This window comes from Carcharodon carcharias, chromosome 7 (genome assembly GCF_017639515.1).
Source record: "Carcharodon carcharias isolate sCarCar2 chromosome 7, sCarCar2.pri, whole genome shotgun sequence".
Lineage (NCBI taxonomy): Eukaryota > Metazoa > Chordata > Chondrichthyes > Lamniformes > Lamnidae > Carcharodon > Carcharodon carcharias.
Window position 1 is genome coordinate 109,476,956 of NC_054473.1, and position 27,509 is coordinate 109,504,464.

Here is a 27,509-nt window from a genome sequence, read left to right on the forward strand (position 1 = left end):
CGGTGTTTTCAATGTGATTCCCAATATCGTTATGTGATGAACTGCCCACAGCGAAGGAATCGCGTTTTTGAAGTGACCCACGAGACGGATTCATCTGAAACTGAAAATGATGATGGTGACTGCCATGATGGAATTGTATTGATCACTGAGAGTTTGAATCCAGTGATGAGTATCTTGATGGTAGATTCCTTCAACTGTGCAGTTCTGGACAATGGTTGCACTTCTATGGTGTGCGGCATGGACTGGCTTGACTGCTATCTGGAGCCTCTCGATGAGGCAGACCAGCAGAAGGTCAAGGAGTATGAAAGCTCTGCCTGTTTCAGGTTCGGAGATGACAAGACATTAACATCCTCCAAATGGGTGGTCCTCCCTTGTAAGATAGCAGGGATCAATCTGTTTATCAGTAATGATGTGGTTTCTAGTGAGATACTGCTATTGGTGAATCGATCTGAGATGAAGAAGACTGATATGAAGAAGTCGTGTTTGTGGATCTACATTTAACTCGGTCAGGCCATTACTGCTTGCCATTAAGGAAGCCAGAGATTACTCATCAAAAAGTTCATGAAGTTTTGTTAACTGCTGAGAATAAGAATTTGGTGGACAAAAAGAAGATCATTTGGAAATTACATAGACAGTTTGCACATCCAGTGCCACAGAAGCTGAAGACTCTACTTCAAGATGCGGGAGTGGTCGATAAAGGATATGATGACCTTATTGAACAAATCACTGCTCAGTGTGAAATTTGAGTTAAATATCAAGACACCACCATTCTTGTTGTGACCTTGCCACTAGCCAGGGAATTTAACAATGCAGTGGCAAAGAACTTGAAAGTTTGGGACAAGGACAGGATTTTTTTTTACTACAATTCATAGATATGGCAACCAGATTGAGCCTATCCACTGTGATACATAGTAAAGACAAAAGGACCATTCTGTCGAAGGATCATGAGGACTCGAAACGTCAACTCTTTTCTTCTCCGCCGATGCTGCCAGACCTGCTGAGTTTTTCCAGGTAATTCTGTTTTTGTCCTGAAATGAAGCCTGGAAATGCTATGAATGAAGCCCTGAACAGAGATAAAGCTGCCAAGTACCAATAAGTCACCAGCAGCAAACTATCTACTAAACTGCTCACTAATCACATTGAATGAGGTTTTTGAAAATGTTGGCTGGCTACCTGCTCATTTTGTGATGAACGCAACATCACATGGGCAACAAAAAATCATCGTCAATTGGACTGTTAATGGCCTTAAGTGGCCTGTTAATTAATTTCACTCCCACCGAGTGAAATATCACGTGAGCGCGTGATGACATCAGGTCACTCACCCGACATCATCGCACGCAATTTTATGGCCGATCGGGTTGGGCGTGCACCCACCCACGGGACGTAAAATCCTGCCCTATGTGTGAGAGAGTGCTGAGATTGGGAGACACACACACACACACATAGGTGTGCTTGGAACTTTTAATGGTCATTTTCGAGAATTACTCATTTTTAAAAATTATCATTTTATTGCTTTGACATTGATTTTTTTGTTTGCTCAGCAAGTTTTTTTGTTTTATTCACACTTTGACTTGTTTTTATAAAATTATTTATGCTTAAATGTTGTCCCAAACCAGATCTTGTTCAGCTGCTGCTGGGTTTCTTTCTGAAGGGGAGGCTCACAAGAAATCTTATTGCATTTTGGCGGGCTGGAAAAAGGGCTTATTTTTGCTCCAATAGAAATTGCAAGTGTTGGAAATGCACAGTACATCTGGTGGCATCTGTGTAGAGAGAAACTGAAGTCAAAGACCCTTCATCAGAGCTAGTGCAGATTATGGACCTAAAGGGTTTACTCTGTATCTTTCTCCACAGATGCTGTCTGGCCTGCTGAGGTCTCCAATTATATGCTCCATGCTGGGCATTTGTAAATGTGGTTAGTTTCAATTTAAAATAAGAAAAAATGTATCACTCAATGCAAAGTGTAAATTTTCTGTTAACAAAGCTCACTTGTGTGGATAGAAACAGCACATGATTGCAGGTGAATTGGTTGGTGCTAATTTATTAGAAGATTTTGCCATTTTTAAACTTGAAAGTGAAACCAAGAGTTATGCACCAATAGAATATGTCACTGTTAGTTCAAGATATTCTCATTTGTGTAAGGATTGTTCAAGGTTTTTTGTATATTGCTGTTCGGATATTGTATAAGGCCAGATTAAAGTACCAGAGCTGGTTGCATAATATGAACGACCAAGTTGTGTGTAATTGTCTGACAAAGCCATGTTCTTAAAGTGTATCAAACTGAAACCTGAGCTTTTGATGGGCTTTATATAGAGAAGCACAGAGTACAAAAGCCAGGAAGTTTTGCTAAACCTATATAAAACAGTTCGACGCCACTGTGACTATGATTCCCAACTCTTGGCATCCTAAGGATATGAAATAGTGGGGAGGGAGTTTGGGGTAAATAAGTTGCTCAGAAACAGGAGAAGCATTTCTTTCCCTGGCCCCAGAAGTGGTGGCACTGTGGTATATAGGCAGGAAAGTTGGGAATCCTCAACGTTGACTCCAGACCCCATGAAGTATCACAGCATCAGGTCAAATACCTATTGCTGATGTATCAGTACTGCTCCATATTGAACACTTCTTGGAGAAGCACTGTGGGTAGCAAGGTCACAGAAGGTACTCTGGGCTGGGGACTTTAATGTCCATCACCAAAGGTAGCTTGGCAGCACAGCTACTAACCAATCTGGCTTAGTCCTGAAGGACATATCTGCCAGACTGGGCCTGTGATAGGTAGTGAAATAATCAACAAGAGGGCAAAACCTGATTGATTCATCCTCATCTGTCATAGATGCAGCTGTCCTTGACAGTATTGGTAGGAGTGACCATAGCATAGTTCTTTAGAGACAAAGTCCCATCTTCGCATTGAAGATACCACCCATTATGTTGTGTGGCACTACAGTGTCAAATGTGGTAGATCAGAACAGACCCAGCAACTCAAGCTAGACATCCATGAGGTGCTGTGGGCCATCAGCAGAAGCAGAATAGTATTCAATCACAATTTGTACCCTCATGGTGTGGCATGTCCCCCACTCTACCATTACCATCAAGCCAGGGAATCAACCTGTTCAATGAGTACAGGGGAGGATGCTAGGAGCAGCAACAGACATACCTAAAGATGTAGCACCAACCTGGTAAAGGTACAACATAGGACTACATAAATGCAAAACAGCAGAAACAGCATGCGACAGACAGGGCTAAGCAATTCCACAACCGACGGATCAGATCAAAGCTCTCCAGTCCTCATATCCAGACACGAATGGCCGTGGGAAATTAAACAACTGACCAGAGGAGGAGGAGGCTCTACAAATATCCCCATTCTCACTGATTGGAGAGCCCAGCATGTCAGTTCAAAAGACAAGGCCGAAGCATTTGCAATCACCTTCAGCCAGAAGTGCTGAGTGGATGATCCAGCTCAGCCTCCTCCTAAGGTACCCCATCACAGATGCCAGTCTTCAACCAATTTGATTCACTCCACATCAGGGGACAAATCTGGGTGGCAGAAGATCATCTAAGCACAATAAAGGCCTGGAGCAGTGACCTGATGATAATGTAATATGTATGTATAATGCAAATGTATAATATTCGTCATAAAGGATTTTATCAAACCATCTTTGCCATGCAGTTATTTGAATGAGCAAATAATAAGGATGTTTAATTAGCATGGTTCACATTTTCCTTCAGGTGAGGCAGACTGCTTTGCAAAAATTTAGGAAAATGAGTTTTGCCTGAGTGTCAATACATTACAGGAACATTAATAAAGGTTTAGAAACAGCTCAGGAGGACTGTAGTTCTTGACAGTACAGCCTCAGACTCTGCTCCAAATAGATCAGATTTAGCAGTAGAGGCTGGCAGTGCATAACCACAGTGGCCTGCAATTTCTCCACAATCTTTCACTAGCTAATTACAACAAGCCCATGTTCCGCTGCACTTTCAGTGCAACTACAGGCTTGCTGATGCTTGGCCTAAATAGCCAAGTGGTTATGGTACTGGGTTTTGTAACCCCAAGATCAAGAGATCAAATCTCACAATGGCAAACTATGAAACAATGTAACTTCATCTGAAACAGATGGAAATGTGTTTGTACTTGAAAGAGTTACAGGCTTGCTGATAATTCAAAAGTGTTTTAGCATTAAAAATATTATCCAACAATTTGCATTAGGGAAAGTAAGCAACACAATGGGAATTTCACAATGAGAGTTAAAAACGACAACTGACTGCATAGACAGATGATTGGAACTGTTTGTCAGGTTATTCTGAAGTTGTTTGTCAGTTTATGCTAATTTTTAGATTGATGCCTATATGCATCATACACTGCAAAGTTCTAAAATGTATAGTATATGATGCATGCATATGCTAGTTCAATGTGTTATCGATTTGATAAACATAAATGCTTGGCAAACTTGATATAGATCTTTCTCAATCTTTACTCAATATTTGCAGACATAGTCTGTTCCACAGGATTACTCAAGCATGACTTTTATTAGAAATAGCAACATCCATCCCAACTCCAATCAGGGCTTTCTCAAATTTAATTACTTGCAGCAGCCCAAATAGATGACATGGCTGTTTGACTAAAACACTACTGTGTAGTTTCCAGCAACTGCTGCACTGGTAGGTTGCAACAGTATCATTCAATTTAGAGGACAATGAGCAAGTGATTCAAAGTCTGCTCAATTAGGATTGGAAGGCTAAATTTAAGGAGGGTGGATATAAGCAATGCCAAAAATTTGGGGCATGAGGAAAGGAAACATATTCCTTCAACTCTACCCTCAGATTGCAGCTCTCCCTGGAAGCACACCAACAACTCATTTGACCATTTCATTCAGCAGAATGAGGGTGCAAAGAAAAATAATATGAAGAACAATAGCGACTGATTGTCATATTTCTTACTGAATTCAGTTTACAATGGCCACTATAAGAAATGAAACAATTGTAGGTATGGACGGTAGTTCGCCCTGTAGCTCAGTGGGTGAGGGCATTGCCAGATGTGGTACACAGTCATGCAACATAGATTTGATCCCAAGTTTATGCTGAGTTAGCTCATCTCAGCCGGGCAGAAACGTGGTACTACAGTTGGTCTCAATGTCACTTGGCTAGCCAAGTGAGCAATTGGACAGGATTTCCATGCCTGATTGCTAGAAAGTGCTCAGATGAAATTTTACGGCCCCATCATGGCGGGAACAGGGCAGTAAAATGCAGCAAGCCGTTCAAAAATCCATTGACTTCAGCGGGACCAGAAAATCTCGTTGGCGGGAGGGGCCATAAAATTCCGCTCCATGTGTCAGCCATTGGCTGTGGATCATACCATTCATAGATGAATAGTCTTCCTAGGGTTGCAAATTGAGTGAGATTCTGAAGAGCTGCTACATCTGTGCAAAACCCTTACCAAGGCCTTCCGGAGGAGGAGGAGGGAAAAGGGGGAGAACCCCAAAGATAAACATTTAAATCAGGTAGTAAAAGTCTTATTTCAACAACATTCACCTTAAAATTGAGGTACATATTTTCTAATTTCAGATTCTACAGATATTCTGGTGATAGAAATCATCTGCTTTTAAAAGGACATTAAACGTTTGCCCCCTACTGCTGTTTCTCTAACGATACATCAAAATCCTGTTAAATTCCAGGCACCAGAAACTTGAAATGTTAACTACCAATAGGAATAGTGAAATGTGGGTTCACTGCAGCAGTCCCACTGGGCACAGCTGTATCATTTCTTTTTTAAGAAGAGGACAATTCCATTAACCATTACTACTTATGAAACTACCGAGGAACAGTTCTCTCATCAAAATATCTCTCATCACGGATATAGTCTGCTGATTTCCATTAAGTGCAGAAGCTGTGATTTCGAAAGCATTTTGTTCCCCAATTGTAATATGTACTTTTATTTGCATAGCACCCTTGGAAAGAAAATACATTTCACAACATCAGAGCATCCCAAAGCACTTCACAAAAGTACATTCACTGCTGCTATGTAGGCAAATTCAGCAAGATAAATGTTGGCCAGGTCACTGAAGAGGATCCCCTTCACTCTTTGAGTAATCACAGAATCACAGAATGGCATTCCAGACCTTAACCACTCGCTGTGTGAAAAGGTTTTCTCTCATATCGTCTTTGCTTCTTTTGTCAATTATTTTAAATCTGTGCCCTCTCATTCACAATCCTTTCGTGAGTAGGAACAGTTTTTCCCTATCTACTCTGATTTTGAATACTCTATCAAATCTTCTCTCAGTCTTTTCTTCACCAAGGAAAACAGTCCCAACTTCTCCAATCTATCTTAATAACCAAAGTTCCTCATCTCAGGAACCATTCTTATGAATCATTTCTGCACACTCTCAGGTGCCTTCACGTCCTTCCTAAAGTGCGCACACAGATCTGGACGCAATGCTCCAGCTGAGGCCAAACTAGTGTCTTATACAGATTCAACATAACCTCTTTGCTCTTATACACTATGCCCCTATTAATAAATGCTAGGGGATCCACATTAACAAACAAGATAGGACATCAGTTTAACAGTTCATCTGAAAGACAGTACCTCTCAGTGCTCAAATCTGGGACAGGGACTTGACCCCACAACTATTAACTCAGAGGTAAGTGTGCAATCAGATAACCGCATAGTAAAGCATCCCAAAGCAGTTTGCAAAGGAGACCGATGGCTCGACTTCTGAAAGGAGGTTAGGGAAGTAACTGAAGGCATGTTCAGTGCTAGGGTTTGACTTGGGGTGGAGGAAGGTAAAAAAGGGCAGAGAATTAGGAAGAGAGAAGTGTGAGACCAAGATAACAGAAGGCATTGCCAATAAAGGTAGAGCGCACAAAGAGGTGTGGGGATGGCGGAGAGGGCAATGTTGCAAAGGAGTCTAGGGTTTGGAAAAGTAGATGATTCATGCTGGAACTGATTTTCTATTTCTTTCTCATTCCAGTTTTATGTTTTCATCTCCGGAAGGTACCAATTTTTACTTGTGACAGTTCCATAAGTGCTGGCAGTCACTCAAAAGCATATTCCTTTTTGTGAGAACCAAATCAGTGAGTGTTGGTGGGGTGTTTGATGGTGGGGGCTACGAGTGGCCAGCAGGATTGTTGCCTCACCCACTCATACATTTTCCAGTTCCAGTTCCTGATGATGATCAGGAATGGAAACCCTGGCTGATTTTTAGTCTTTCTAACCTAATGGTTTGTAGGATAATCATACTGTCCTACAGCCACCCTGACTAACATCATCTAACTCTACACAAGTATGGGATCAAACTGGGTCTTTCTGGTCTGTAGGGTGCCACTAACCATTGGTAGAACCTAAATTAAAATTCTTGTCGATTTTTGGTTTATAATCAAAATAGCAGATAGTTCTCCTCAGGTACTGTCACATTCATATTTGTGTGACTCGTTGAAAAAGAGTGTTCCTTACATTCACATGAATAAATCTAGCTCTCTTCTTCTAGCTGTACATTAACATTTAATTTCATCAGCATGGGGAAGTATTGGTCACCCATGGTAAACAAAACAACCAACTGTGCAACAGTGCCTCTAGATTGTCCCTTTAAGCTTGCCTCTACCACAACTGCTCCCACAATATGTACATATAAAAAGAATGGCAGTTGAATTATGTATAACATTGGGCTTCAATCTAGTTTCAAGTAAGCACTTTCTAAATACCAGCAGGATGCCTCCAGCCACATTTTAATCAACCCTTTGATGCTATTCTGGCTCAGCATGTCTGACACAATTAAAGGGGATTAAAAGGAAATAACTATACAAACATTTTTAAGTTCCATTGTTGAGAAACTTCACATACATCTCAGGTTTGCACACTTGACAGAAGCAAACAAGCTGGAAATAAGCTTTATATAGTACAGTAAAACTGAAGCCTTGTCTGCCTTCAATTGGATGCAAAAGATCACATGGCATTACAGTATTCAAAAGAGAGCAGGGAAGTTTTTCCTGGTGTCATGGCCAATATTTATCCCTCAACCAACATTACTAAAATGGATAAAAGCAAAACACTGCGGATGCTGGATATCTGAAACAAAAACAAAAATAGCTGGAAAACTCAGCAGGTTTGACAGCATCTGCGGAGAGGAACACAGTTGACGTTTTGAGTCCGTATGACTCTTCATCAGAACTAAGGAGATTATCTGGTCATTATCATGTTGGTGTGTGTGGGTGCTTGCTGTGCACAAATTGGCTGCTGCTTTTCCTATATTTCAACAGTGCGTAAATTAAAAGTTGGCTACAACATGCTTTGGGATATCCTGAGGTTGTGAGGAGTGCTGTACAAATGTAAGTCTTCTTTCTTTCCATTAATGAGTTTTTGAAACGATCCCTCCTGGAATGTGACTTTTCCTATCTGGTTTGCTAACATTGCAATTGTTAGTAGTGACCCCAGAAGTGGACTATCCAGTTCAAAAGCAATTGGGTAGCCTGGATCAACAAAATAGAACTGCTAAATCCACAGATTTTTTTGGGAATTTAAAGAAACATAACAGCATAATTTCTGAAACTCTGTTCACAGCCTCCAGTTTGGCCTCTGTGACACGTCAAAATATCCCCTTTCTCTCCAGAGACAGGAAACCTTGACATTCGAATCAGACCAGACTGTGGCTAGAAATGAAGTCTCTTGGTAATCTCAGATTGCACAACAATCCTTAAAAGGGAAACAAAAACAGAATTACCTGGAAAAACTCAGCAGGTCTGGCAGCATCGGCGGAGAAGAAAAGAGTTGACGTTTCGAGTCCTCATGACCCTTCGACAGAACTTCACTCAAGTTCTGTCGAAGGGTCATGAGGACTCGAAACGTCAACTCTTTTCTTCTCCGCCGATGCTGCCAGACCTGCTGAGTTTTTCCAGGTAATTCTGTTTTTGTTTTGGATTTCCAGCATCCGCAGTTTTTTTGTTTGTTTTTTTTTTAATCCTTAAAAGGGTCTTGATGATTGAAGGTCCTTTTTAAATTGGAGATCTCCTGCAGTGTCCTTTTAAGTGCTGTTTCATTGTGCATTCCCCTCTCAGTATAGCAGAAAGTACTGAGCCTTACAGAGTAATTTCTTCAGTAGCAAAAGACAGATCAGCTTCAAACATAAAAACTGAAGTAGGCCATTGAGCTCATTGAGCCCATTCTGAGGTGATATGATTGCTGCTTTTATGATTCTAAAGGGGCTAGAAAATACAGACCATGACAAACTGATTCACCTTAACTGTAGAACCTTGAAGGGGAGAAATTCAAAACTAACCCATGGAAACGAATGGCCCAGGATTTGCTGAAAAAATAATGGTGTGTGAACAATATATGTTCTTATTAATGTGAAAACTGGCCAACTAGTGTTGAGATAGCAATATCCTGTGAATTGCAAGTTGCCACAAGTTGCTAGATTGCTCTACTGTTAGTTTCGGGAGAACGGCATCTCACCCTTAATCTTCGCATGATTTTCATGAATTGCTGCATTTGGACATTAATTACCCATGAAACCTGCCAAAGAAAGTTAAGTGTAGTCATTAATATCATAATTGCCCTTAAACAATGACATAATTGTTCATATTTGCCAACCTCTCTGGCCTAGAAAGTGAACCACGAAAAGTATGGAATTTCATTCTTTCAAGCTGTGAGTTATTGGAGATTTTTGAAATATCAAATTTTAAAATGTAATTTTTTTCTCACATTTATTTCTGTCCCTTTTTTCCCTGTTCTTAGTCCGATTTTTCTTTCCCACTATTTATTTCTATACCAGATTTAACAGTGAATTCACCCTCCATGTCAGACCCTCTGTTTACTTCTTAACCCTCAACCCTCATTGGTTAAGGAGATACACCGTTTGTTCCATTGTTCACCATGGTCGCCCGATCCCCCATTGCCATGACCGTTAGGTTGCATTTTTTAGTGCTGCAACACTAGAAGCAGCACTTCTTGCACATGCACAGTTACAGAGATGCAGCAGTTATAGTGTTGAATCTACTGCATGCTCCATCCTAAAAGTATGTATACCTGAAAATAAAGACCAGGATAGCAAAATCATCACAGATTAAGAGGGGAGAATGCCAGTGAGAAAGTAGGGGCAATGCCAGCAACAATAACTGGTTCTCTAGGTGCTCCATCCAAATGCTCCATCCAATGAACGTGTCAGCTACAACATTTCATAATGTAAACCTTATTAGTCAAAGAACTGTGCCCAAACTACCTTGTCCAAAAGTTTTTTGCTCAGTTAATTGAGTACGATTTATTACCTTCTTAGATAAAACATCGAATCAAAAATCATCATACAATTTGGAGCTCGAGACCATGAAAAATTAAGAGTCCCATTAACAACCAACTGAGCTAGCTGGGCTGCACAGGAACTTGCTCCACAAAGCCTTTCCAACTTGGGTGATAGCTCCACCACTCACAGCCCGAAACATTTCAAACTTTTGCCTCCATGCTGGTCTGAACAAGAAACTTTCGGACATGGTAGTTTTTGCACAGTTGTTTGTGGTCTTCAGAATTTCAAGCTTCATCAATTATCCTGCTGCCTGCCGACCAGAAAGGCATTAGATTGGTGTATGTGCCAGTGGCCGCAGTGTAAATATGCAACTGTTCCTGATGTCTTTCCAGTCAATGGCAGGAGTTACCATTGTCAGATCACATGTCCAGCAACCTAATAGGCAAAGATTTTAAAATGTAAAGGTACATAAGCTAGATTAACTAACAAGCAAATTCTGGCCCAATATTTCAGTGAGGGATCAACCTAATGCTCTAAGATCCCTTTCTAAGGAGATGGTGGAAGCAGTTAGTATTGATTCATACAAATGCAAATTAAATTTCTTTCATAAATTAACATTTTGGGAGACAATATGTAAGTAATTTGAGACATAATGTACAGTAAATGTAGCATGTTCGGGCATGTTTCCTCACCTAATGTCTGGGTCTGTTATAGACTCATTGATAGAGACTTATGGCTGTGATTAGTCAATAATTCCATTATCGTTGTATCAGAGTGGTTGAAGATGAATTAAATGGACTGTGTGGATGTTTTCGTATTCTAATACCTATCCTATATGCTGAGAATATGAAACAAAAAGAGAAAATGCTGAAAACACATATCAGTTGAAAGAAAGTGAGTTTCAGGTCAAGAGTATGCACTCAAAAGATGTGTTGTGTTGTGTTTTTCCCTCAAATGCTGACTAACCCGCTTTGTATTCCAATGTTTTCTCTTCTTATTTCAATTTCTTCAGTATCAAACAGTTAACATGGATTCAAACATTATCTTATTCTCACTGGGAAACAGAGACCTGGCATTTAACCAGGAATTTAAAAAAATGCTAGTTATAAAGGATTTCCCACCATAGCCCCTCAGTGTTCTGCAATCTTAGAGTTTACCTCATGATGAAATCATGTGAGTTAATGTCTGCTCCATAATGAGATTGATGTAGATTTCCAGAGTTCCCCACCACTGCACAGCGCCGACAGCGGGAATGGTTCCATGAGCTGTATGGATTCTCTCCGGGCACAATGAGGAAGAGTTTAGACAAAACATCCTTCAGGTTGTGTGGTTTGAACTGTGGCTGAAGCATCTGGAAGGTGCAGGGGAAGAAAAAGACATAATGGGGTTTGAAATAAAGTAGTCAGCGGATGAAAAACCAGACTAATGTGCTTTAGTAAGAGAAGGAAACACCACTTCATTTATCAAACTATCCAGCTGTGATTCAATCCCTATGTCAACCCTCTCATTGTACTCCCAATGTATTTATTTAGCACTCACTTTTTCAGACACACACACACACACAAACACACACGTGCGCGCAGAGGCTTCCATTGTAACAACAGGAACCTTCAGGACAAATACCAAAAGAGCTGTAAAGGGGGAAAATATACTTTTTGATGGTTTTCAATAATTAATCATAAACAGAAACATCTGATTGCAGTAGGACTTCCAGGCACTGGTCTACACTGCAATATAACCCTGTGCATGCATTTACAGTAACATACAGTCAGATCTCCATAATGCACAGTTATTTAGTCCATTCTTATGGGTCTGAATCCAATCCATGGCTTTCGATATAGATAGAAATATGGATACCTGGCAGTAAATCTGATTGATGTGTTCAGATAGTTTATATATAGAGTGATGGATACCCAGGAGTGAGTTACAGACTGGAATCTAATCGAGGTGTTCAGATGGTTTATATATAGAATAATGGCTACCAGAGAGTGAGTTACAGACTGCAATCTAATCGAGGGGGTTCAGGTGGTTTATATATTGAATAATGGATATCTGGGATTGAGTTACAGGCTGGAATCTAATCGAGAGGTTCAGATGGTTTATATGTAGGATAATGGATACCCGGCAGTGAGTTACAGGTTGGAATCTAATTGAGGTGTTCAGATGGTTTATATATTGAATAATGGATACTTGGGAGTGAGTTATAGGTTGTAATCTAATTACATAGAATTTAACAAAAAATATAGCATGAAGGGTTGGACCAATCTGTTTTTGTCTATTCTCCGTATGAGCAGTTGTCCCAAACCTATGTGTCCACCCTTTTCTCATATTCCTTTATACTGCTTCCCTTCAACCACTTATTTAATTTATTCTTAAATGTCACGGTCTTTGGTCCAATCTATAACTTTACTAGTGTAAGCCACAGTCTCACAACCCTATGGGCAGCATGCAGCATTTTCCCATCGGCGAATGGGGAACGGGGCCCGCTCGCCGATGCATAAAATGACGCGTGTTGATGTCGGGCAGGTGTCCTAACGTCACCGCGCGTCATTTAGATTTTCAGTTCGACGGGTGCACAGCCGACTCAGCTGTGTGCCCGCCAAACTGTCAAAGGCCTTATAAAAACTAATTATAACAATTAAATGAGCTTCCCGTGCAACCTTAAGGTTGGCGGGCAGGCAAAGAGCCCAGGCGGCCTTTGCATATTTCATGAAACCTCATCCAAGTGTGGGATGAGGTTTCATGAAGTGTTTAAAAAATCAGTAAAGTTTTTTTTACAAAATTTCATTAACATCTCCCAGCTCATGTGACACTGTCACATGAAGGGGCATGTTGCAAAAGTTTAAAAATCCTTTATTTAATACTTTAGCACTGAAACAAATCTCCCTGAGGAACCTCCATGCCTGAGGGAGATCTTTTGCGCGCATGAGAGTGCATGGAGCCACTCAGGGAAACCACCACCCCCCAGCTCGCACAGAGAGTGCCCAGCACTTCCAGGCACACGTCGCAATGAGTGGGCCTTAATTGGCCCACTCATGTAAAATGGCAGCGCGGACCCAGTCGGGGACACCGAATGGGTACGCACCTGTCCTCGCACAGCTCCCCCCACAACGGGGGGGAAGTTTCTAGCTTATGCATAAAAACATTTCTGCGCTTAGAATCAGACTCATAGAATTGTTACTCTTTGCCCTAAAACTCTTACATTTAGGAGTTCAGATGTCTTATAACAATAGACGCCCCAGTACGGAATCCAATCATAAGAACCACAAGAAGGGCATAAAGGTCATTATGCATCAATATCAAAAAGTCTTCATTTCAATTTTTGCTCACTAAAAACACTTCTAATAGCCTTTTAAATCCAGTACATGGAAGTTGTTGCCCCTCGAATGAAGAAGAAAAAGCTATGCAGTATAAAAATGTCTTAACCTGCAATGCCTCACTGTCAATTTTATTCGAATTTTCTGGACTCTACTGACATCTCTAGTAACCCATTTACCTAATTTACCTCTTTTCAGCCTTGGCAGTGCCCTGAAGGATGGAACTTGGACTTTTGCAAGTTATTAAAAGAAGATTTTTTACAAACTCATTTGCATTTCTACTTGACTCCACCTAAATAAAATGGGGCTCAACAGGTGGAACAGCTCAGCTTGTGTCTATTTGTACATTCTGTGCACAGAGCAGAGACATCTGCCATTGTAACTTTCATTCTATAAGGCAATGAAAAGTAAGCTCAACCCTCTTTCTAGTGGCGTTATGCACACAGATAATCACATTAGGCACATAGCTCATATTATTCAATGTTGAATTTAGCAATCAATCAAGCAACCTGCACCTTCATAACTACAGAAGAATTCTGCTCCAAAATTTACAGGAGAAAAGTAACAATTAATCAAAGTTGGGTGAAAAAACTGATTTAATGATTTATCTCCTAATTTCTAGGGAAAGATGCCTTACACATCCTCAGAATGTTGTAAAGCACTTCACAAACAATTAGATAAAAACAAAAAAACTGCAGATGCTGGAAGTCAAAACAAAAACAGAATTACCTGGAAAAACTCAGCAGGTCTGGCAGCATCGGCGGAGAAGAAAAGAGTTGACGTTTCGAGTCCTCATGACCCTTCAACAGAACTTGAGTTCGAGTCCAAGAAAGAGTTGAAATATAAGCTGGTTTAAGGTGTGTGGGGGGGGGAGAGAGAGAGAGAAGTGGAGGGGGTTGGTGTGGTTGTAGGGACAAACAAGCAGTGATAGAAGCAGATCATCAAAAGATGTCACCAACAATCTTTTGATGATCTGCTTCTATCACTGCTTGTTTGGCCCTACAACCACACCAACCCCCTCCACTTCTCTCTCTCTCTCTCTCTCTCTCTCTCTCTCCACCCCCCCACCCCCCCCCACCCCCCAGACACCTTAAACCAGCTTATATTTCAACTCTTTCTTGGACTCGAACTCAAGTTCTGTCGAAGGGTCATGAGGACTCGAAACGTCAACTCGTTTCTTCTCCGCCGATGCTGCCAGACCTGCTGAGTTTTTCCAGGTAATTCTGTTTTTGTCACAAACAATGAGTTGCTTTTGAAGTCCAGTCACCTTTGTGTAGGCAAAATACAATGGTTATCAGGTCTAATTCTCCATGTTCAACTATTTTCCGCTTGCAAACCACTAATAGCAACAGTGAGTGCATTGAACTTTTCCACTCGTTTAACAGTTTTCAGCTGGGCAACATTCAGATGTAACTCGCTCAGAGAGAAGTAAAGTCAATAACACAGGATCCTTGTTGTTACTTTATCAACTGCTTCTCTGTAAGTGTAGTGCTTTTATTGGGCCAGGTGGCTCAGTCGGTAAAGCACCAGACTTTTAATCTCAGGGTCCAGAGTTCAAGACTCTGTTCAGGTGCTGTGTTTAGGTCCTGGCAGTGGCCAGTCAAGGGGGTTGTCCGACCCAACTATCTGCCCCTTTTCCGTGGCTATGTTCATGGCCGGGTGTCCCCTGAGAGGGATCACGTCGTGTCTACGTGAACTGTCAAGGCCTTTCATGCTTGGTGAGCACGGCGGGGACTTGAATGTTTTAGTGACCCTCTTAATCACATTTTAGTTTAATCTTTGTAAGTTTCCTTTAAATTCTGTCTTTGTTTTTGCAGTTTCCCTTTAAGGGGCTGCTTTTTAATTTGTCTCCAATTTTATTAATTTAGTTTATTTGGTTGATTGAAAAGAGTTACAGCACAGGGAAGACAATAGCTACTGTTTATTGCCTGGGCTGTTAATTTTCTCTTGATGTTTGTTACACTGGCTGATCTCCCATGATGATGCTCATAAATGGTCTTGGAGTCTAGAGCACAGTTGTGACATCTTGATGCTGCAAAAGAGCTGAGTTTGCCCCAGTCTCTCTCTTAAAGATCATAGCTCGAATAAAGCTTTGTGGGTGGTCTAAATAGGCACATGCTAAAGTCAATTAGATCCTAATTGCTGAGGGGTTTTTTCTGTGGACATACAGTAGTTTATAAATACCAGGCTCTGCGTAAGGTCAGGAAAAGCTATAGAAAAGGGTGCCTTTCTTCTTAAACTTTTGATACTTCTGGACGTCTGGAAGTGATTTGTGAAATATTACAGATGGAGCTGGATAAAAGTGCTCAGCTTTTCCTGTACATGGAGCAGGAGATAGAATGTTGACATTTTTTTTGGTGGGTGAGAAGGTTCTGTCAGTGTGCTGCTGAATTCTGCTGGGAGACTCGGAGATGCTCTTCAGAATTTCAAGGCCATTTTGGTTCAGTTGGTAACACTCTCAACCTGTGGGTTCAAGCTCCACTCTGGGTCGTGAACACATAACACAGAGACAATTTCGGAATTGTTGTCCTTTGGATGGGGCACGAAATTGAGGCCATGTTTCTCTGCTCAGGCAGACATTAAAGATCCTGGTGTTGAAAATACAGAATGCCCTCTTGACAGTGTTAGAATCATAGCTCTCAAGACTGAAGTTTTCTTTCACAAAATGGAAGGATTTGGCTTGATCTGGTCATCTGGATGTTAACCTGGGATTTTTTTAAGAAGATTAAAAGTTCACCTTGGAACTGTAAACAAGCAGGCCACTTCCAAGAAATCAGCTATATGGTACTTGAGAAAGAGATGTTTGTTTGTTGAACTGCAAAGGACTTTAATTAATAAAAGCTGGGAAACAAAAAGGCAATCACATGGCAGAGGAAAAAAGCTTAAATTGTGAACCTGCTTGTTTGGAAGGCAGTCTTGTTGGAGAATAAGCTGGGGAAAGAAGGCTACCTTGACTGGCTCCCTTTCTCTCTACCTTGCCTAAAATTGTGTGTGGCTATCAACCTGTAGCCAGAGAACCCTCATCTGAGTGTAACCAATCAGCATTTGCACCTGCAAAGCTGAGACCAGTAGTAAGAACGTCCAGGCATCCACCAGAACCACTGGCTCGTCTTCACATGAGAGCACTCCAGGTTGACAGTGTCAAGACCCTGTGAGCTTTAACCTTTATTTTATAACGCTCATCCTCCAAAGTCCATCTCTGCAGAGAGACTCTATCTGCTTGTCCTTTGTTTGTCTGTGTATGTGCCTGTGTGTGTGCTGGGGGGCTTCTTTAGGAAGAGATAGACAGTTATACTTCCTGATTACAATTGTGTGTTAAAAGAAGTTTTGTTTTAAAATAAACTAATCATTATGAGTTTTTGAAAGAAGCCTGGTCAGAGTCTCTTTACTTCTGGGTACTAGAGGTATAGGTTCGCAATTGGCCATTTTGGTGAGAAAATTAAACATTTAAGTTAATGGTATGGCTTGTGGAGTAGTGGGGCTTGATAATTCGCGCATTCTTCCCATCCCGGTCGTAACAACAAGGTTACATCAGGGTGTGGGCTTCGCCCTCTGGCTGATTAATCCCTATTCCTAGAATCAATGCCATCACAATATTTAAGGAGGCATCTGCATCTGTAGCAGCATCACAGTATTTCTGAAGTATATTTGCAGTTGTAATGGCTCCCCAAAGCCTGTCCACCATCTACAAGGTACAAGTCAGGAGTGTGATAGAATACTCCCCACTTGCCTGGATGAGTGCAGCTCCCACAGCACTCAGGAAGCTTGACACCATCCAGGCCAAAGCAGTCCACTTGATTGGACCCACATCCACAAATATTCATTCCCTGCACCACTGACGCACAGTAACAGCAGTATGTACCATCTACAAGATACACTGCAGCAATTCACCAAGATCCTTAGGCAGCACCTTCCAAACCCACAACCTCTACCACCTAGAAGGACAAGGGCAGCAGATAGATGGGAACACCACCACCTGGAAGTTCCCCTGCAAGTCACTCAACATCCTGACTTAGAAATATATTGCCATTCCTTCACTGTCAGTGGGCCAAAATCCTGGAACTCCCTTCCTCACAGCGCTGTGGGTGTACCTACACCACATAGAATGCAGCGGTTCAAGAAGGCAGCTCACCACCACCTTCTCAAAGACAGCTAGGGATGAGTAATAAATGCTGGCCCAGCCAGCAAAGTCCATATCCCGTGAATGAATAAAAATGTAGGAAATGCGGCAGGTGATTTCAGCAAATACAAGATCCACAAAGATCAGGTAAATAAACAACTGGATCATCTGCTTCAGTGACGTTTGCTGAGGAATAAATGTTGGCCGAAACATTAGAAAAACTTTCCTGTTCTTCTTCAACATAGTATCAAGGGATCCTTAATGTAGACCTGACCAGGCAGATGGTTTTGGTTTTCATGTCTCATGGAAAGACAACAGTACTCTCTCAATACAGCATTGAAGCACCAGTCTGGATTATGGGCTCAAATCTCTGGAATGAGCCTTGAAACCACCTTCTGACTCAGAGGCAAGAAAGAGTGTTACCACTGAGTCAAGACATCCAGACATCCAGGTGTATCCATCTGCCCCCCACCCCGCCCCCCCACTTAATTCTGCTTCTCTCGTTGTAAGATTTGGCAAAGTTGCATGCCCTAGGAATGAGTCAATGAGACTGGTTTAGACATACGTCTTATATGTGCGGGCTTCTTCTACATTGAAACTTTTCTATAGCTGCAGGAAATCAAGACCAAATCTTTCCTTATCTCTTCTCAGTGTGCTGTTTAGGAGCAGTGTGCCAAAGGTAAAGTTGGCATTGCCTAGAACTCCCAATAGTAAAATAAAAAGCTAGAACAAATGAGGCAGAATTTTTTTTGCATCTTCCAAACAGCATCTTCAATATAAGCTGGAACACACATCCATTACAAAGTTCAAGATTCAGTCAACTACTCCCGGAGCTTCCAATTCTTCATGACAGCTATTATGACACTAAGACTATAAACAGCCTTATGAGCATTGATGAAAACAATGCAGTTAGATTTTCATTGAGCTTTGCAAAATTCCATGACCTCATTAAAATTAAAATCTTCCCCAAAAAATAAATGCAACCAGTTCTTTCCGACTGCAGCATGATGAGCCAAATAGCAAGATTCCTTTTCTGGTCTCCCTGGGCTCCAGCTTATTGTGGATTTGTGAGCCTCAAATAGAATCCTACACCTAGCCTCAGAATGGCAGCTCTGAGATGAGTCAGTGGTTCTTGGCGCTGATCTCTGAATAACATTACTTGTATTTATTCAGTTTACAAGCAGTAGGTGGAGGTCAGACTCCTAGCTGAATCCAACCTTCATTCCTTACTATAAATGAGGTATTAGTCAAAGCAGCTAACCAGTAAAAAGGCAAAGACATGGTATCATGTTAACACAGATTTTTCATTGCAACTTGTTGAAAAAGCTAAGGGCTCTCGCTTCCCTGGACGTAACAGAACAGCCTGTGTGCAGAGACTGCTAAATGGGCTGTAGGCAGGAGCCTTTCCATTCTGTGGGTAATTATAGTTCAACTTTAGAAGAGTCCAGTGCCATTTAAAAAGAAAAGCAACAATGCATGTTTTTAATGAACCCTTAATAAAATGTCAGTCGCCATATTTCCTGCACTGGCTGTGAGGATTACTGGTTTATTCAGCAGTATAAGGTTTACATTTGGAGAAAACTGCCTGATGGGCTCTCTCCACAGCAAGGAAGCCAAAATAAGAGGTAACCAATCTGGGGACCATTTGTACATGTGCCAAGAAGCCAGCTGATCAGTGGCACTGGCAAGGAATCAGTTAAGAGATTGCTCTCTCTGGAGATGAATGCATGGAACATGGAGGCATGATAAATAGGGCTGTGTGGGAGGAAACTGACCTTTGTTTAAAAGGGAGGAATTTTATAGAAAGATAATTAAAAGTGCGTGTTGGAGTGCCAGTCCATGCAGGTCATGGATTCACCCTAACGAATCCCCACATGCTTAGCTGAGTGAGCCTGGTGAGATATCCAGGTACTTCACTACAGCAATGGAGGGAAAAATCAAAAGAATAATCACTCTTGATTTTGAAACTTAGATTCTTGGGTAAAATGCCAAGACACCTCATGAGGGACACAAATGAGGATGAAAAGTGTAGGACAGAAATTAGATAAATCAAGAATTAATGATCAGATGGTACCAAGCTTTGCTTTAAAAAATTATGAAGGTTATATGAGGGAAAGAAGGCTAACAGAGGAAAGGGGACATTGTCCTTCTGCATGTTGGCTTAAAATCCCATCGAAAGCTTGATGAGGAGCGTATTTACCTTTTCAGGGAGGTTGCCATCTTCTAGGGGAATTTAGAAGGTTAAATTTGACGCGCTTCCCCCTCCAGAGTATTGATAAATCTTGCCCCACTTTAGGCATCCTGGAAACAAACTCATTCTTCCCAGATCTGATCAGGTTGTCTTTTATAAACACATGTCAGCAGCTGACAACTCAGACTGGCAACCCTCCCACCGTGTGCGTGGCAACAGAGAAGCGGAACTACTGACGGCAGGTGGTGAGATAACTGTCTGTTGAATAAATGCATAGTTTCTGCCTGAAGCTGTTACCCGTCCTCTGACCCTGTCTCCATTTCCGTAATATTGCAATCTGCTACCACAGATCATGTAGTGCTGGAATGAATTAGTATCAGAGTTATTGTTCCACAGATCAATCCTCATGCAACAGCAGTGCCAAAAGAGAAAGTGAAAGTTAGAATACTGGGATGCGAAATGCAAGGAAATAACTGGGTGGGGATTAGGTGCAGGCAGAGCTAGATCAATTAAGTCAGAGTGGCCCATGGATAGGTAGGAGAAATTAACCAGGATTCTTGCTACCCAGTGAACTCTGGTGGAGAGCACGGCATGTGGAGTAGATGAAATCAGGATCAAACAGCCTGTTTGTACTAGCTGTCTCAGTTCACAATGAAGAATGGCTACTTGGTGTGATCTCGGAACTGCATTGGAACTGTATCACAGCAAGGGTCAGCGCTTTCAAGACATTAGAGGAGATAGCAGGGGAAAAATGTACAAAACAACAAAGAAAAACCACAAAACTATTCCAACATCTCCTATAGTCACTTTCCCTTCCTCCAATTGCCTATTACCTTGGTCCCTTTGTCACAATAAACCCAGTAAAATGCCAGCATGAAACAGCACTTAAGCTGCACTGTTATGATTCATTAACGTACAATCAATAACAGCTCACAGCTGCATACCATTCTGTGAATGAGAAACACATAGACCATGCTGTTTGATAAAGGCTTTTTAACTCTGTTCGACTATGAAAGACAGTACCACAGGCTGCCAGCAGACTTCAGCAATTAAAAATTCTTATTCCTACCCCCTCCCATAACCAAGGCAAATTCGATGATCTGATTTGACCTATTGATGCTCCTGCTTTCACATCTTCTCTCAACTATGAAGGGAAACTTTGAGTTGACTGGGTTGAAGGATGGGAAATTTAAGATTTTCCTTTCCAGGTACCCACTGTATGAAGCACTCTCAAAACAGAATCACAATATGCTACATAACAAGTAAAGCTCCCTCCATTTTGGCCCCAAAATGTGGCATGACCTCGGATCAGCACCCATACTGCAACAGGATGACATGCAATATTTTTCTATTTCACATGTCACACACCCTATAGCCCCTCTGATTGAGTTTGCCAGATGAGTGATGATTAGCTTGTGCTATGCAATCAGGTGTGGTTCCAGGGGCACAGTCTCCCTACTTAGTACCTTGTCCAACTGATTGGCCTGTGTGAGCCTAAACAGTGAATTTTTTTTTATTCACTGTGGTAGCCCCCGGGATGTTGACTGTGGGGGCTTCAGCAATGGCAATGTTTTTCAATGTCAGTAGGAGATGGTTAGATTCTCTCTTGTTGGAGACTATCATTGCCTGACACTTGTGTGGGGTGAATGTTACTTGCCAATTATCAGCCCAAGCCTGAATTTTGTCCAGATCTTGCTGCATGTAGGCATGGACTGCTTTATTATTCTAGGAGTTATGAATGGGACTGAACACTGTGCAGTCATCAGTTGACATCTTCACTTCTGACCTTATGTCGGAGGTAAGGTATTGATGAAGCAGCTAAAGATGGTTGGGCCTAGAACACTACCCTAAGGAAATCCGGCAGCCATGTCCTGGGGCTGAGATAATTGGCTTCCGACAACCACAACTGTCTTCCTTTGTGCTAGCTATGATTCCAGCCAGTGGGAAGATTTCCCCCTGATTCCATAGAACCATAGTAAAGTTACAGCACAGAAAGAGGCCATTCTGCCCAAAGTGCCTTCACAGGCCAAAAAAGAAAAAAAAACAGCTGCCTATTCTAACCCCACCTTCCAGCAACTGGTCATTATCCTTCGGGTTACAGCACTTCAGGGGCAGATTCAGGTGCCTTTTAAATGAATTGAGGGCTCCTGCCTCCACCACCAAATCAGATAGCGAATTCCAGACACCCACCACCCTCTGGGTAAAGTTTTTCCTTATGTCCCCTCTAATCCTTCTACCAATCACCTTAAATCTAGGCCTCCTGGTAATTGACTTCTCTGCCAGTGGAAACAGGTCTTTCCTGTCTACTCTATCTAGGCCCCTTCATAATCTTGTACACTTCAACTGAGTCACCTCTTAGCCTCCTCTGTCCCTAGAAAAACAATCCCAGCCTAACCAATCTTTCCTCATAGCTGCAATTTTCAAGCCCTGGCAACATTCTTGTAAATCTCCCCTGTACTGTCTCCAGAGCAATTATGTCCTCCCTGTAATTTGGTGACCAGAACTGTACTCAAAATTCCAGCTGTGGCCTAACCAGCATTTTATACAGTTCCAGTATTACACCCTTGCTTTTGTATTCAATACTTCGTCCAATAAAGGAAAGCAATCCATTTGCTTTCTTCACCACCTTATCTACCTGTCCTGTCACCTTCAAGGGTCTGTGGACCTGCACTCCAAGGTCTCTCATTTCTTCTACACCTCTCAATATCCTCTTGTTTATTGTATATTCCCTTGCTTCGTTTGTCCTCCCCAATACATTACCACATACTTCTCTGGATTGAATTCCATTCCCATTGATTTCAGTTTGACTAGGGTGCCTTGATACCATACTTGGTCAAACACTGCCTTGATGTCGAGGGTATCATCTCATTCACCTCTAGAATTCAGCTCTTTTGTCTATCTTTGGACCAAGTCTGTAATGAGGTCTGTGGCCCAATGGTCATGGCAAAACACAAACTTAGTATCAGGGAGCAGATTATTGCTGAGTAAATGACACTTGATAGCACTGTCAATAACACCTTTCATCACTTTGCTGACGATTGAGAGTAGACTGATTGGGCAGTAATTGGCTGGATTGATTTGTCTTGCTTTTTGTGGATGAGACATATCTGAGTGATTTTCCACATTGTTTGGGAAGATACCAATGCTGTAACTGCATGGCAGCAGTTCAGCTAGGGTGAGGCTAGGTCAGGAGCAGAAGTCTTCAGTACAATTGCCAGGGTGTTGTCAGGCCCCATAGCCTTTGCAGTATCCAGTGGCTTCAGCTATTTCCTGATATCATATTGTGTGAATCAAACTGGCTGAAGACTAGCATCTGGAGGAGGCCGAGATGGATCAGCCATTCAATGCTTCTGAATGAAGATGGTTGCAAATATTTCAACCTTGTCTTTTGCACTGACATGCTGTATTCCACCATCATTAAGGATTAGGATGTTCAAGGAGCCTCCATCTCCCATTAGTTGTTTAATTGTTCACCACCATTCATGACTGGATGTGGCAGGACTGCAGAGCTTAGATCTGATCTGTTGATTGTGGGATTGTTTAGCTCTGTCTATCGTGTCCTCCTTCCATTGTTTAGCATATTGGTAATCTTGTGTTGTAGCTTCAATAAGTTGTTATCTCATTGTTAGGTATGGATGGTGCTGCAGTTGGGATGCTCTCCTGCACTCACCATTGAACCAGACAGCGAATTCCAGACACCCACCACCCTCTGGGTAAAGTTTTTCCTTATGTCCCCTCTAATCCTTCTACCAATCACCTTAAATCCACGCCCCCTGGTAATTGACCTCTCTGCCAGTGGAAACAGGTCTTTCCTGTCTACTCTATCTGGGCCCCTTCATAATCTTGTACACTTCAACTGAGTCACCTCTTAGCCTCCTCTGTCCCTAGAAAAACAATCCCAGCCTAAACTGACTGAAATGGTAGAGTGAGGGATATGTCAAACCATGAGGTTACAGATTGTGTATAATTCTGCTGCTGATGATAACCCATAGTGCCTCATACTCTCTCGCTGGAGATGGTCATTGCCTGGCACTTTTGTGGCGCGAATGTTACTTTCCACTTGTCAGATCAAGCCTGGATATTGTCCAGGTCTTGCTGCATTTGGCCATGGACCGCATCATTATCTGAGGAGTCAAGAATGGTGCTGAACATTGTGCAATCATCAGTGAACATTCCCATTTCTGACTTTATGATGAAAGGAAAGTCATTGATGAAGCAGCTTAAATGGTTGGGCCAAGGACACTACCATGAGGAACTCCTGCAGTGATGTCCTGGAGCTGAGATGACTGATCTCCAACAACCACAATCATCTTCCTTTGTGTTAGGTATGAATCCAAACAGCGGAGAGTTTTCCCCCTGAAAAGTTTTGCTATGCTCCTTGATGCCACACTCAGACAACTATGGCCTTGCTGTCAAGGGCAGTCACTCTCACCTCACCTCGGGAGTTCAGCTCTTTTGTCCATGTTTGAACCAAGGCTGTAATGAGGTCAGGAGCTGAGTGGCCCTGGCGGAACCCAAACCAGGTGCCAGTGAGCTGGTTATTGCTAAGCAAGTGCTGCTTGATAGCACTGTTGATGGCCTCTTCCATTACTTTACTGATGATCGAGAGTAGACTAACAGGTGGTAATTGGCCAGGTTGGATTTGTCTTGCTTTTTGTGTACAGGACATACCTGGGTAATTTTCCACATTGCCTGGTTGATGCCAGTGCTGTAGTTGTACTGGAACAGCTTGGCTATGGTTGCGGCAAGCTCTGGAGCACAAGTCTTCAGTGCTATTGCCGGAATATTGTCCGGGCCCATAGCCTTTGCAGTATCCAGTGCCTTCAGCCGTTTCTTGATATCATGTGGAGTGAATCAAGCTGGCTGAAGACTGGCATCTGTGATGCTGGGCAACTTCCCGAGGAGGCCAAGATGGATCATCAACTTGGCACTTCTGGCTGAAGATTGTAGCAAATGCTTCAGCCGTATCTGAATGCGCATCATTGTGGATGGGGATATTTGTGGAGCCTCCTCCTCCAGTGAGTTGTTTGATTGCCCACCACCATTCACGACTGGATGTGGCAGGACTGCAGAGCTTAGATCTGATCTGTTGGTTATGGGATCGCTTAGCTCTGTCTATCAGTTGCTGCTTATGCTGTTTGGATGCAATTAGTCCTGTGTTATAGCTTCATCAGGTTGACACCTCATTTTAGGTAAACCTGTTGCTGGTCCTGGCATGCCCTCCTGCATTCTTCATTGAACCAGGGTTGATCCCCTGGCTTGATGGTAATGGTAGAGTGGGGGATGTGCTGGACCATGAGTTTACAAATTGTGTTCGAGTATAATTCTACTGCTTCTGGTGGTCCACAGTGCTTCATGGAAGTCCAATCTTGAGTTGCTTGTTTGAAATCTATCCCATTTAGCACAATGTTAGTGCCACAAAACATGATGGAGGGTGTCTTCAATGTGAAGGTGGGACCTCGTCTCTACGATGACTGCGCGGTGGTCACTCATACCGATACTGTCATGGACAGATGCATCTGTGGCAGGCATGGTTTGTTCCCTCACCACCTGCTACAGACTCAGAAGTCCCCCCCACCATGAGTACATGCTGTGCCCTTGCCACCCTCAGTGCTTTTTCCACGTGATGTTCAATGTGAAGCAACACTGAATTCATCAGCTCTCGGGGGGGGCGCGTGGGTGGTGGTACATGGTAATCAGGGGCAGGTTTCCTTGCCCATGTTTGAGCTGATGCCATGAGACTTCATGGGGTCTGGAGTTGATGTAGAGGACTCTCAGGGCAACTCCCTCCCATATACCACTGTGCCGCCACCTCTGTTGGGTCTGCCCCGCCGGTGGGACAGGACAGACCCAGGAATGGTGGTGTCTGGGACATTATTTGTAAGGTATAATTCCATGAGGATAAGCTCTCCCAATTTTGGCACAAGCCCCCAAGTGTTAGTAAGGAGAGCTTTGCAGGGTCAACAGTTTGCCATTGTCTTTTCCAGTGCCTAGGTGCCAGGCGGTCTGTCTGGTTTCATTCCTTTTTTGTGACTTTGTAGCAGTTTTCTACAACTGAGTGGCTTGTAAGGCCATTTCGGAGTCAACCATATTGCCATGGAGTCAGGTAAGGACAGCAGATTTCCTTAGTGGAGCAGATGGGTTTTTACAACAATCGACAATGGTTTCTTTAGACTTTTAATTCAGATTTCTATTGAATTCAGTTCCACCATCCACCATGGCAGGATTCAAACCCAGGTCCCAAGAGCATTACTCTTGAATTACTAGTCCAGTGACAATACCACTATGCCATTACTTCCCCTTAGACACTGAGTATCTTCAGAGACTCCCATGTGCCGAGGCTCTTCAGTACTCCAGCCTGACTGGATGGATAGCTGCTGGGTGACAAGGGCTATCCATTGAAAAGGTGGCTCATGACATCTCTCCACCATCCAAGAACAGAGGTAGAGCAGCGTTATAATAGGAGCCATTCCTCCACCAGGGCGGTGATAGAGAGGACCATAGGTCCTCTGAAGATGCACTTCCAATGCCTGGACTGTTCAGGGGGAGCACTACAATACTCCCCAGAGCGAGTGTCACTGATAGTGGTTGCATGCTGCACTCTCCACAATCTGGCCCCGGCAAAGGGGGACCCACTGAAGGAAGAGGATCCTGAAGCAGCTCCCCAGGCCACAGAAGACGAATCCAGTAGTGAGTCAGAAGAGGAGCATGGTGAGGAGAACTCTGAGGGCACGGAGGCAGACCTCAAGGCTCTTCAAGGAGGCAGGGCACCAGGGACGCCTTGATCCAACACTCCTTCAGCTAGGCTACCAAAGATCTGCTTCCACCTCATGCCACGGCTGCCAGCTCCATCCCATATGTTGGAAAAGGCCCTTTCATTTGAACCAAAAGTCCACTCAGTGCCTGTGCAATAAAGTTTAGAGTCACTCATGTCCAGCATTACATACTGGCATCCCCCATACCAAAAAATAAAAAGGTGAAGCATTCTCAGACCATTATGACAAAAGCAAAATTTATGTCATGTTCACAATCCAAACAAATTAACACAACCTTCTCTAGTCTTCATTCCCAGACCAGTAAACATAAACAAAACATTACAGAAGAGAAGATCACCCGTGACCAGTCCCTCTTGTACTCACCGTGCCTTAAACTTATGTTTATGAGTGCTACATTTTGGTGCCCGCACCCCTCGCTGGCAGCTGCACAGGAGGCAGCTTGCTGACTCTGAGGGCTTGTTGGCCTTGATGACCTTGGCGGTTGTCCTCTGGGCAGTTTAGCCTGTGTTGTCCCCGCCTGGGAGGAAACGGCCAATGCCATGGCTGGCATTTCCCCAATCATTGCAGCCTCATCAAATGCCACAGTCACTGGCAGAGGGATGGAAGACTCATCATCTGGAGCGCCCTGACAGGAGCCCGCAGGGATGACAAGCATCTCGTACGCCAATGTGAGGTCGTTCTGGACCTCGCTGCTCGCCACTGATGGACATGAACCTAGCTGGGATACAGGGGGCTTCATCCACTCCCAACTAGCACTGATCACCTCAGATCATTGCCTGTGTGCAGACTTGCAGGTCCAAGTGCAAACTCAGGAACCTCTGATTCTGTCCCTGCAGCTGCCTCTCCATGAGAGCTGCCACTCTCTCCATGGAGGAGGCAGTGCACTCG

At 42.8% G+C, this 27,509-nt stretch overlaps 1 protein-coding gene and 1 non-coding gene across 5 annotated transcripts in view; both read right to left on the reverse strand.

The window, feature by feature from the left end:
• The window catches only part of st3gal2 (ST3 beta-galactoside alpha-2,3-sialyltransferase 2), a 461,264-nt gene that overhangs the window by 98,462 nt on the left and 335,293 nt on the right, over positions 1 to 27,509 (reverse strand). For all 4 annotated transcript variants that reach the window (XM_041191558.1, XM_041191556.1, XM_041191557.1 and 1 more), the window contains one exon: positions 11,375 to 11,568. In XM_041191558.1, the coding sequence (XP_041047492.1) occupies positions 11,375 to 11,568 (194 nt within the window). The remainder of the gene's footprint in view (positions 1 to 11,374; positions 11,569 to 27,509) is intronic.
• Positions 11,799 to 11,859, reverse strand: LOC121280601. Its single transcript, XR_005943654.1, has one exon. It is a non-coding gene; the product is annotated as a U7 small nuclear RNA (small nuclear RNA).